The 12,960-nt window shown below is 41.7% G+C and overlaps 1 protein-coding gene across 1 annotated transcript in view; it reads right to left on the bottom strand.

Annotated features, from left to right (window-relative positions):
- Positions 1 to 359: 359 nt before the first annotated feature.
- Positions 360 to 12,960, bottom strand: part of calm1b (calmodulin 1b) — a 33,715-nt gene continuing 21,114 nt past the window's right edge. Inside the window, exons 4-6 of the mRNA XM_017724674.2 lie at positions 5,500 to 5,606; positions 2,154 to 2,289; positions 360 to 1,334 (exon numbers count right to left, since the gene is read on the bottom strand). Of these exons, the coding sequence (XP_017580163.1) occupies positions 1,306 to 1,334; positions 2,154 to 2,289; positions 5,500 to 5,606 (272 nt within the window). The 3' untranslated portion in view covers positions 360 to 1,305. The remainder of the gene's footprint in view (positions 1,335 to 2,153; positions 2,290 to 5,499; positions 5,607 to 12,960) is intronic.

A 12,960-nucleotide genomic window follows, 5' to 3' on the forward strand; every position in this document is an offset into this window, starting at 1 on the left:
AACAAAACTCAAGACACGTGTAGGTGGTTCTGCCTCTGCGTTTAACCCATCCGTGAAGTGAAACACCACATACACACTAGTGGGCAGTGAGCACACTTGCCTGGAGCGGTGGGCAGTCCTATCCCAGGGAGCAGTTGGGGTTTGGGTGTCTTGCTCAAGGACATCTCACTCATGGACTGTCGGCACTAGGGGATCAAACCGGCGACCTTCCAGTCACAAGGCCAGCTCCCTAACCTCCAGCCCACGACTGCCCCCAAATTATCACATGCATTTCATTTAGTAAATTAGCTGCAGTCTTTATCTCAACGCTCGTATTTACTGGAATCAACTCTCTAGTCTCAAATAAACAAGACGCAGAATTTTTAAGTTCATGGTCATTTTTTATTTGAAAAAAAAAAAAAGAAAAAAAAAATTACGAGTAGCACATACAAGTTGGAATGAATGTAAACTGAACTCAGATTAACAGTGAAGACTTGAGCTGAAACTCGGTCAGCAAAACGCCATCACCAGGCAGAAAGAGAAACGGAGAGACAGAGAGAGCCCCCCATCCCTCGCTTCCCCAAACTTCAGAAACCACCATAATGCACTCTTATCACGCCTTATCTCCTCCAGAAAGGGACGGCCCACACAGGAGACCACCATCCGAGGGAAAAATAAACACAAAGAACTGAAATGAACAAACAAAATCACTAGAAACCTAAACCATGCCAAACGTTTAAGATTTTTGTCATTTTTGTATTTTTTTTCATTTATATTTATTATTTTCTATCCCCGCCATACAATAAAAGTCCCATTCCACCATCTGCTTGTATCAGAACCTGCTTTTATTCCAGGTTCCTTTCAAAAATACAAAAAACAGAACCAACGGGCATTACGACACTTCAGTGGAAAGAGCACGCTCAGACTGGCAGAGGAAGGAGCTCCAGTCTCAGACTGCATGCATGAAGAACAGAAAAACAGAGAAGAGAGAAAAGATGGCCAGCCCAAACAGCAACAAGAGCAAATGGAACTGTAGGAGTTCGCCAAATGCTTGTTTTCTTCCGTTTGTAGGTAGTTACAGGTTATTTAACGTTTTAATAACTGATGCTAGATTGATCTGTAAGGGACAGGATCACTAACCATTTCATGCAGAATAGCTGATTTCTTTTTTAATCTCTGTGGACAGAAGGTTATTTTTATTTCAACATTCAATTATTTTCTGTACAGAAACATTATGAGTAAATGTATGTTCTTTTTCCCCAAGAGGTAAATAAAACATTAGATTTTTTTGTTTTCTTCTAAGAGGGCAGGAGAGGACAGGAAGCTTCACTTTGCGGTCATCATCTGTACAAATTCTGGAGAGAGACAGAGAGAGAGAGAGAGACAGAGACAGAGAGAGAGAGTGAAACAGAGAGAGAGAGAGAGAGAGACAGAGAGACAGAGACAGAGACAGAGAGAGAGACAGAGAGAGAGAGAGGGAGGGAGGGAGAGAGGGAGGGAGAGAGAGAGAGAGAGAGGGAGGGAGGGAGGGAGGGAGGGAGAGAGAGAGAGAGAGAGGGAGGGAGGGAGGGAGGGAGGGAGAGAGAGAGAGAGAGAGGGAGGGAGGGAGGGAGGGAGGGAGGGAGAGAGAGAGAGAGAGGGAGGGAGAGAGAGAGAGAGAGAGAGAGAGAGAGAGAGAGGGGGAGGGGGAGAGAGAGAGAGAGAGAGAGAGAGAGAGAGAGAGAGAGAGAGAGAGAGAGAGAGAGAGAGAGAGGGAGGGAGGGAGGGAGGGAGGGAGAGAGAGAGAGAGAGAGAGAGAGAGAGAGAGGGAGGGAGTTAGAGAGTGTGAGGGAGGGAGGGAGAGAGAGAGAGAGAGAGAGAGAGAGAGAGAGAGAGAGAGAGAGAGAGATTAGTTGTGTCTGAACGGTGCATCCAGCTGCTAAATTGTTAAATGGTTTAGTAATTTCTTTAATGAAAGAGTGAAGGCAGAGTTCGCTCAGTAATTAGTGTTCATTACCAAATGGCCTTCATATTCATCTAATTAACGACTCCAGAGTCACCAAAACAGAAGAGGCCTCCATGTTGGTGTTTTAAAGAATCACTGAGTCCATTTTGGTAGATATTATATTACATAACTGTATATAATATCTAATGTAACATGTATAAGTCTTTTAGAAGGTTCTGAGTTTCGGTACCTTCGTAGTTCACCTGACCGTCCCCATCGATGTCCGCTTCTCTAATCATCTCGTCCACTTCCTCATCTGTGAGCTTCTCCCCGAGGTTCGTCATAACGTGGCGCAACTCTGCAGCGCTGATATAGCCATTTCCATCCTACGGATTGGAGGATGGAATAATCAGTGATTATGAAGTTAAAGTGCACAATAACAGCTTAAATGTGCAAATATTCACTATACTTTACACAGTAAACGTCTTTATAGTGGACTGCCTATAATGGAGCCAGTTTCATCTCCAGTAAGTGAAATCCTGCTTAGCAGGGGCCAAGCTGGCTAACAGGTTTGTGACATTCGTCACTTTTGAAAAACTTGTTTCGAAAAACAAAATAATCCGTCATTATTCTGCATCCTGCACGCAAAATTAAGTGAGTTCTGAGATTATTGGAGATGGTTCGGTTGATCTATGCTGGTCATCATCAATAAAGAGGTTTGGTTCAGTCATCATTTATGAAGAGTGATCTAATTCAATAATCAATAAAGATGAGTGATCTAGTTACATAATCCATAAAGATGAGTGATCCATTGTCAATAAAGTTCAGTGATCCAGGTCCATCATTATAAATTTTTTGACCTATTATTAGGAAAGAAGAGTGATGCATCATCAATAAAGGTGAGTGATCTAGTTACAATCAGTAAAGATGAGTGATCTAGTTACATAATCAATAAAGGTGAGTGATCTGGTTACAATCAATAAAGATGAGTGATCTAGTTACATAATCAATAAAGGTCAGTGATCTAGTTACATAATCAATAAAGGTGAGTGATCTAGTTACATAATCAATAAAGGTCAGTGATCTAGTTACATAATCAATAAAGGTGAGTGATCTAGTTCCAATCAATAAGATGAGTGATCCATCATCAATAAAGATGGGTGAGCCAGATCCATCCTTATAAAAATGTGCGACCCTTTATCATTAAATATTAGTGATCATGAAAGATAAGTGATTCTATCAAGAACAAAGATGACTTATCTAGTTCTATACTAATGTAACTAAATGTGATCCAGTGCTGTTATTATTAAAGATGACTGATCAACCATCAATAAAATCTGGTGATCTAGTTTCACCAAAACAACAAAAACAAGTGTTTGACATCCATTAATAAGGATGAGTGATCCAGTTCCATCACTGAGAAAGATAAGTGATCCATCATCAATAATGATGAGAGGTCTAGTTTCATAATCACCAAAGTTGTGTGATCCACTTTCATCATCAATAAAAACAGGTGATCCATCCTCAAGCTTCAGTGATCTAGTTCCATCAATAAAAGGGAGGGTCCCAGTTTCATCAGTAGAGACAACTGATTTACCATCAAAAGACCAATGATCTGGTTTAGCCAATAAAGACAAGCGATCCAGTCGATAAAACTGACTACACTGTTAGAAATAAAGGTACCATGCAGGTACATGATTCGTTCATCAAAGTACAAACAATGTAAACGTTCCCTCAAAAGGTACAACAGAGGTTTTAAGGTTTAATTGTGTACCTTAAATAAGTTTTTCCCAGTGGAAAAGTAAACGTTTATATCTTTTTATAATTTAATTTTTAAAAAACAGAACCATTTAATAAAAGCCTGGTGTTGAGACGGGGGGTGTGGAGTCAGTACAGCTTAGAAAATATCATTTCAGTAGATTATGGTTCAGTTATGTTCCCTGACTAAAGGTACTGGGATGTACCCCTGAGAGCACCACCACAGTGACAAGAAGGGTGCTGCCCCAGTGACGGTGTCGTACCTTTTTTCTGAGAGTGTACTGATAAAGACGCAGCTACAGAAGTGGTCCTAGAAAAGGACAAACGTATCTGATTATATCTGATGTGCTATATAGTACGTTATTCAGTTAAGGTGAACTAATGGGGCAGTCGTGGGCTGGAGGTCAGGGAACTGGCCCCATGACCGGAAGGTTGCCGGTTCGATCCCCAGCACCGACAGTCCATGACTGAGGTGTCCTTGAGCAAGACACCTAACCCCCAACTGCTCCCCGGGCGCTGCGGATTGGGCTGCCCCCTGCTCCGGGCAAGTGTGCTCACTAGAGTGTGTGTGGTGTTTCACTTCACGGATGGGTTAAATGCAGAGGTGAAATTTCCTCATTGTGGGACTAATAAGGGCCAATTAATCTTAAAACATGTTACATCAACACAACTGCATTGGTCTGTTTATTTATCTTAGGTAGTAACTGTGTGAATGTAATATGCTTCATTCACACAGATATTATACAGATATTATACACATCTAAACCACGTAAATACAACACATCTGTTTTTTTTAAAGTAGTGTGGAACAGTGGAAGCCAAACTGATATAAAATTCTGCAGTTCACCAGCACATTTCTGTCTATATACCTGATACACTGAATATCTGACTGTCTAACCGTCTATACGTCCAGTACACCTATAACACCTGCCTACGCACGTCTTGTCTGCGTTCCGACACCTGAACCTACTGACCACACACACTTTATCTGTCTTTTAGTCTTTAGTCTCTGCCCTGTTTACTATGCATCTTTTATTACTGCACTGGAAAAGTCGCCCCATAGTGTTTCATTATACTGCACTACCCTGTATTATATAATGACAGTAAAGTTGAACTGAATTGAATAAAATACCCAGAGAAACTGCAAGAATCTGAGACCAGAGCTCCATCAAAGCTTCATCTACTTAAAAAGGCAAGTACAAGAAATGCAACATAGCGTGTTAGCTTGTGGCTAATGTGCTATCTAGGGGCTGGTTCATTAGCTAGCATATCCGGGCTTGAATATTCGCTCAGGGCTGCAGTGCCAAGTCTGTGCTCCATTGTTCCAAAGTCTCACATAGGGTTGCCAGCTGTCCAGGATTTCCCTGGACTGTCCAGGTTTTTGGTTGCCAAAAATATTACCTTTTCCATCCATAGAACGTCCGGGAACCCAACCATTAAGTTAAATATGCTTATCTGTATCAAGTCAAACCACTTGCAGACATGGAAATAGTTTAATAACGTTGACTGCTATAATAAACTGAAAATGGAAACATTAATGTGTTACTTTAATATTTTCAGGGCCTCTTAACAGTATGTACAGAATTAAGGCCACCATATCATATCGCACCAAATTATGAATTTTGTGAACCTCTACACCCTGAGGGTGGCTTGTGAATGTCCTGTAGTTGCTCTGTGTTAGTTTAGCTCAATCCAAACACTGAACTCAGACCAATCCTGGCTGCTCTTGGGAGCCGGTGTGCACTAAACTGGCTTAAATCCCTCTGAGCCCTAGCTTCAGCTTAGCCTGGCTATGGCCGAAGGTCCATAATGAGGTGGATATAAGTGACTGGACGAACCTTGTCGAATACCCGGAAGGCCTCACGGATCTCCTCCTCACTGTCCGTGTCCTTCATCTTTCTGGCCATCATGGTCAGGAACTCTGGGAAGTCTATGGTTCCATTGCCTGAGAGGATGCAGTAAATATGGAAAAGGTCAGTCATCAACAATGTAGGTGAATATAAAAGCTAAAACGTGATGTCACATTTTTAAATTGATGAAAAAGTATAGATGCACAAATCTCTGCAGCCGACACGATAACCAACAATTTAACTAGGGGTTGACGCTTCCATGACCACGACCATGGCCGAAATGCACTTCTGGCTTAATGTACTGCCCTCAGCCTTGCTGGAATGGTCAAAATATCTCAGATGTGTCAAGTACACGTTTTATTAAGCTGCACAGGTTTAGTCAAAACAGCATGTGTGAGGTCAGGCACTGATGTTGGATGAGAGACTGGCTCACAATCAACATTCCAGTTCATCGCAAAGGCGTTCAGTGGGATTGAGGTCAGGGCTCTGTTTAGGCCACTGGAGTTCCTAGACACAAACTGGTCACACCATGTCTTTATATAGCTCACTTTGTGCACAGGGGTTCAGTCATGCTGGAACAGGAAAGGGTCTTTCCCAAACAGCTGACACAAAGCTAGAGGCATATGTCTTGTAAAAATGTCTTGTAGCATTAATATCACCCTTCACTGAAACTAAGAGGCCCAAACACTGAAAACCAGCCCCAGCCCATTATCCCTCTTCCACCAAACTTTACTGATGGCACTATGCATTCCAGTAGGTAGTGTTCTCCTGGCATCCACCAAACCCAGATTCATCCATCAGACTCCCAGATAGAGAAGCATCATCGATCACTCCAGTGATTAGTCCAGTGGTAGCGTACTTCACACCGCTCCAGCCATCGCTTGGCATTGCACATAATGATCTTAGGCTTGTCTGCAGCTGCTCGACCACAGAGACCCATTTCATGAATCTCCTGACACAACAGTTCCTGTGCTGATGTTCCAAAGGCAGTTTGGTACTCCGTAGTGAGCGATGCAACAGAGCAAGGTTTTTATGTACTTTGCTCTGTGTCTTTGCATTGGGAATTTCATTGTTTGGCAGTGAAAACAGTGGTTATTACGGTATTCCAGGTTGCTAATTGCTATGGTACACTAGGTGTTGCTAGGCCCTTATTGAGGTATCTATCACAGGCAATTGCTAAGGTGTTAAAATCTATGCATTTTTCATACTTGTAAAATGCTGCACGGCTGTTTTGACGGTCAATTTTGTCTGTTCCAAATATTGTGATATATATTGAGAAAATGTGAAGTTACATTTTTGCCAAACCCCTAACCAGTACGAACCCTGAAAACCCATATGCCTTGGCTGATGTGCTTTCCCTCTTAGCTTTGAGGAAATTCTTGGTAGGAAAGCTTATCCAGCAAAGGATAACCCTGACTTTTGCATTATGCAAACTCTGCCCTTCACAGAGCGCCATAAAACCAGCCAAGCATGTGCTTTTTCCACACTGACGATCAAGCCATCAAAGGGATGAGTGTACAGAGAGGTGGGAATCCACTGAAGCAGATCAATAACACCGCAAGTCACTCCAGATGAAAAGAGAGAAGGTGATCTGCAGAGGCACTGTGACGAATGATGTTGGCTGAGGGTGGAGAGTGAAACAGAAGTCAGCACCGTACTCCTTACTGATGAGTGACATACTAAAAATACCAAACATTACCAAACCATACCAAAAGCTACCAAACCCTAATAATTCTTACCAAACCATATTAAAAACTATCAAACCATAGCAACAAATACCAAGCCACATCAAAAACTACCACCCCTACTAATCACTACTAGACCATACCAAAAACTACCTATCCATACCAAACACTACCAAACCCTACCAATTCATACCAAACATTTCCAAACCATACCAAACACTACCAAACCCTAAAAATTCTTACCAAAAACTACCAAACCCTATCAATTCATACCAAAAGCTACCTATCCATACCAAAACTACCAAACCCTACCAAAACTACCAAACCCTACCAATTCATACCAAAAGCTACCTATCCATACCAAAACTACCAAACCCTACCAATTCATACCAAAAGCTACCTATCCATACCAAAAACTACCAAACCCTACCAATTCATACCAAACATTTCCAAACCATACCAAACACTACCAAACCCTACCAATTCATACCAAACATTTCCAAACCATACCAAACACTACCAAACCCTACCAATTCATACCAAAAGCTACCTATCCATACCAAAACTACCAAACCCTAATAATTCTTACCAAAAACTACCAAACCCTACCAATTCATACCAAAAGCTACCTATCCATACCAAAAACTACCAAACCCTACAAATTCATACCAAAAGCTACCTATCCATACCAAAAACTACCAAACCCTAGCAATTCATACCAAAAGCTACCTATCCATACCAAACCCTACCAATTCATACCAAAAGCTACCTATCCATACCAAACCCTACCAATTCATACCAAAAGCTACCTATCCATACCAAACCCTACCAATTCATACCAAAAGCTACCTATCCATACCAAACCCTACCAATTCATACCAAAAGCTACCTATCCATACCAAAAAATACCAAACCCTACCAATTCATACCCAAAGCTACCTATCCATACCAAAACTACCAAACCCTAATAATTCTTACCAAACACTACCAAACCCTACCAATTGATGCCAAAAACTACCAAGCCATACCACAAACTATCAAACTATACAGGAAAGTGACTCCTGCTCACCTCACCTAACGTTACTATCGTCAACGGCCGATAGATAAGGGTTGTGATCTGATGATGGTATAGCACACACAATCTCCCAAGCCTAGTGTCCAAGATGTCTGTGAACCGTAACTGAACTAGAGATGGGCATTTCAGTCAAACTCAATATGCAAATTTGTAAGATATCATTTGAAAAATTTTCTCCCCCCGAGAAACGGACTACCAGACATTGAATGTGTGAAACAGACCCCACTAAAAACAGTGACACCACTCGTCATTACAGTGTTCCAGAGAAATTTTAATCGTTTGGTATCAATGGTCCGGTAACATTAGCTGATGAAACAAACATCTTAACTTCAGTAATTAATGTTGAAGTTTTTATTCCATTTAATGTATATGCGTATAAAATAAGCTTAAGCTTGTTTGTGCTATAGCTGCTCTTTGTACTGGGCTTCTCTGGTACATGTTAGCCTTTATTCAACAGCAGAAGTCTTTCCTCGCTTTCCTCTTTGCAATAAACATGTAAGAAACTCCAAGACACAAGCTCTGTGGTGCCTGCAAACTGAATGTTGTGTATTGTTGCACTCCTAGTAGTTACTGACACCAATAACTGATCATTTTATTGCATTTTAAAACAAGTTTACACTATAATTCATAGATGACGCGCAGTGAGCGCAGAACTCTGAAGATGCCTTTTACATGCCATAGCTAATCAGATATAACGTTTGCATTATTTCAAGAAAATATCCTACATTATTTAAGAGATGCTACTGCAGGTAAATGTAATGTTAGGCGTGTTGCCAATTTACTGGTGCAACAATTCAATTTTCCATTTTTATATATCACTGCTGTCAGAAGAAAACTTTGTATCTCCAAAAAGGCAACTTTACAGGAGAAGCAAAAAACATGCTTTACTTTTAATGTAAGTCAATGGAACCAGACGTCTTCCCAAGTCGTTTTGGGTCAGTTTGTTCTGTCCATTCATCACGAAATTTACAGACAATATAAAGCCCAGCTGATATTTTCAAATTATGACAAAAAATTAAAAACGTCAAAAATGGAGATTTTTAAAAGGTTTTCGTCAGACAGCAACAATATATAATATAATATACACTTACATACAGTGTAGAGTTACTGACTGCTGCTGTGAAAGCATCTGCTTCTGCTAGAGGGCCTCCTGTCTAAAAGTCACGGTGCTTTTGAGCTGGAGCAGATGGCAGTCGAATGGCTCTGGGGGGTGGATCTAATGGCCTGTAATCTAATATAGTAACAGAACTCAAGGCTAAACACAAAATGATGGCCAGTGAAGAAAAAAAAAAGAAAAAAAAAAGAAAAAGGCAATTACAGTACACAATGCAGTCATTCCAATAAAGGCTTTATGGAAGAGGCGGTAGCTCTTCAGGATCACCACTGTGGCTGCAGTGAGGTTGGACAACATGGCAAAAGTTTTTCTAGCAGAACAGTGCAGCCATATTTTAAGAAGAATGAAAAAAATGAGTTTTTTTTTCAGCGTTTGCAAAAATCAGACAGTTGTGAAGAATAGGGCGATAAAATAATGTCATAACGTGCTGCTTGTGCAGTTACTCACAAGAGGGAGCGCTACACCATGAAAGGCCAATCTTATGGCATAGCTTAACCTATGTACATGATTGATGACGCCAATAGCTTGAGAGAAGTAACTACGCATTTTACGTACTGTAACACATTCATAGGCAATATCAGCAGCTCTTGAAGACACTGAATCACGAACTGAACTATTAAAAAGGCAGTGAGCTTAACTGCAGCATTTAACATGGAACATCAGCACAACGCGATGGATCAAAAACAGAACTAGGATGTCTGTCAATAACGGAGCCCCGACACTCCCGTCTGGTGTGAAAAGCTTTGCTGATTAACATGAGAGTTTTGTTTTCGTCAGTGTTCCTTGCTTGAGTTGTATGTTGGTAGTTTCTTTGGCTGACTTATTACTCGTAATGAAGTTGTGGCTGTTAATTCTTTGGTTGCCACTGCTACATTACAGGCAAAAGTAGAAGAACTGACCATAAACCAAACGTTTTTCCAGTGCCGCTGCGGAGGTCCCCCAAGAGAACGTCTTCAGGACATTTATTTAGGGTTAATTAAATTCTTTAAGTTGCATTGACTCCATATTAGATTAAGATTAAGTGACCCTTATTAGTCCCACAGCGGGGAAATTTCACCTTTGCATTTAACCCATCAGTGAAGTGAACCACCACACACACTCTAGGGGGCAGTGAGCACACTTTCCCGGAGCGGTGGGCAGCCCTATCCGCAGCGCCCAGGGAGCAGTTGGGGGTTAGGTGTCTTGCTCAAGGACACCGCAGTCATGGACTGTCGGCTCTGGGGATCGAACCGGTGACCTTCTGGTCACGAGGCTGGTTCCCTAACATCCAGCCCATAACCGCCCCCATATATCCTGGCATCCTTGCTTTTTAGCTTATTTTTCAATTTTGAAATGTTATTTTATGAAAAGGTAAACATAAACCTTTCACCTCTGGATATTGAGTGTACAGTACATTTAAAATTAATTTAAGGTGCATAGCTGGGACCTCAGGACCATGGCTGTATGTTTCAGGGTATATTTCCACTGAACTTTGATGAACAACAATGCGCCTGTACACTACCTTTTTTCCGACAGTGAAGGAATGTATAATGGAATTGGAATAATGTTTGTTTTGTTAAAAATTAATCTTGAATTTGTAACTCTCTACAAACATGTTTATGTTTGCTGAGATACATATACATATACATAATGCTAAGGCAGGCATAATATCTCCAGAAGTCTGTTGATCCCAGCTTTTCTTCTCAAATGAAGGGTGTTAGTAGGGGGTTTGTCCCTCTATGCTGCAGTAGCAGCCTCTACTCTTTTTGGGGGGGCTTTACACTAGATGATGGAACATTGCTGTGAGGAGCTGAGCATTAGTGAGGTCAGGTACTGATGTTGGATGATGAGTTCTGGATCACTCCAATTCATCCCAGGTATGGATAGAACTCCATCAATCCAGCGAACGCAATTCCACTGCTCCACAGCCCAATGCTGGGGGGCTTCATACCCCCTAGCCCACACTTTGCATTAAGCATGGTGACGTTAGGCTCATATGTGGCTACTGCAGAGCATCCTATTCTATTGGCCGATGCTTTTCTACTGAGATTACACAGGCCAAGAATTTGCATATCCCTCTCTTCCTAAGTGTATCATTATATAATGTATAATTGTAATGTTAACATATCATCATACTAAACCCTAAAATCAGTAAGACTAGGAAGACAAGAAAACAAGCCGTTCCTCAGATCTGCCCTATAGATGCTTCTGGACGACATGCTGTCATCACACTTATAGAGAGAGTGTCACTTCCAGGCCGCATCAGCACGGTCAGCTCCCTAAATAAGCTTGTCCCAGTATCCCAGCAACTCTGTCCATCCAACCAGCGCGTGGGCGCCGCGTATGCGAAGAGTGCGCAGAGTGCATTACGCAATCACTTTTATTTCCTATTACTCGCCTTATTGGCGTCTGACCTAGATAATATCAGCGAGAGAGCAGCACGGCACATGGGAGTGATCGGAAGCATCTCACGGACAGTGTACTGATTTAGCGATCACTCGGAACCAACAGATACGGCTCAAAAACTTCAGTGTGGGGATTGAGCAGCTTCACTACATTCAGTATACTAACTCATCATTGTGTTATATTATTACAATCCCCACTGTGTAATGTGATATCTAGAGGGACGGTTAGAAACAGGAGCATAAGAACCAGCTCCAGCCACTCTGACTGCCTTTAAGCATCCAGCCTCATTTATGGAGTACTAGATATAGAGAAAACACGAGTACTGATGATTACACTGCTACATATGGTGATTGTGATGCGCCTTATAACATATTAAGGGGTCCAAACGTCTAAACGCATTCTTCACTTCTTAGTCTATATATGATAACCATGTTTTGTGATGTCATAAATACACTGACCACATTCAGCCTATAGCAGCTCAGCCCTGCCCACTCACAGTGCAGTGACGAGCGTTTAGAGCACAGACTTTTGAATGTGGCACAATACGGTCCAGCCAATCATAACAGAGTTAATTTACATACAATCATATGCAAAATGGTGAAAATCCCTGGTTAAATTACATGTTTTGGGTGATATAATCGATAATCACGATTATTTAAAAAAACACTTAATTATTTATATTTTCAAAGGTGCAATATGTAAGATTTAGTGTCATCTAGTGGTGAGGTTGCAGAGTGCAAGTAACTGAACCCCCCCCTCCCTTTCCAAGTGCGCAGTGAACCCCGGCGACCGTCTGTCCCGATTTTATTTTGCTTCCGATTTTATTTTCTTCTTTGACGGTGAAAATTCACCCTCCCTTACTTTTTCTTGTGTTAAACAAAGTGATGCATGTCAAAATTTGGGTTCTCAAACTTCTCACAACACAAAATGGTCATCCAGCATGGGCACTTGTTCTGTGCGGTCTTCCAAGTGGAGCTACAGCACCGCCCAATTCAACGCTTCAACGTCAAAACATGAAAGGCGCTCTCTAGAGTCAGTGTTTGGTTTGTCTGCTTTGAGCTACTGTAGAAACACGGCAGCCTCTGTTGGAAGATGGTGGGGGCAGTTGTGGGCTGGAGGTCAGGGAACTGGCCCTGTGACCGGAAGGTTGCCGGTTCGATCCCCAGGGCCGATAGTCCCTCAGTCCTTGA

Source organism: Pygocentrus nattereri, chromosome 4, assembly GCF_015220715.1.
Source record: "Pygocentrus nattereri isolate fPygNat1 chromosome 4, fPygNat1.pri, whole genome shotgun sequence".
Taxonomy (NCBI): Eukaryota; Metazoa; Chordata; class Actinopteri; order Characiformes; family Serrasalmidae; genus Pygocentrus; species Pygocentrus nattereri.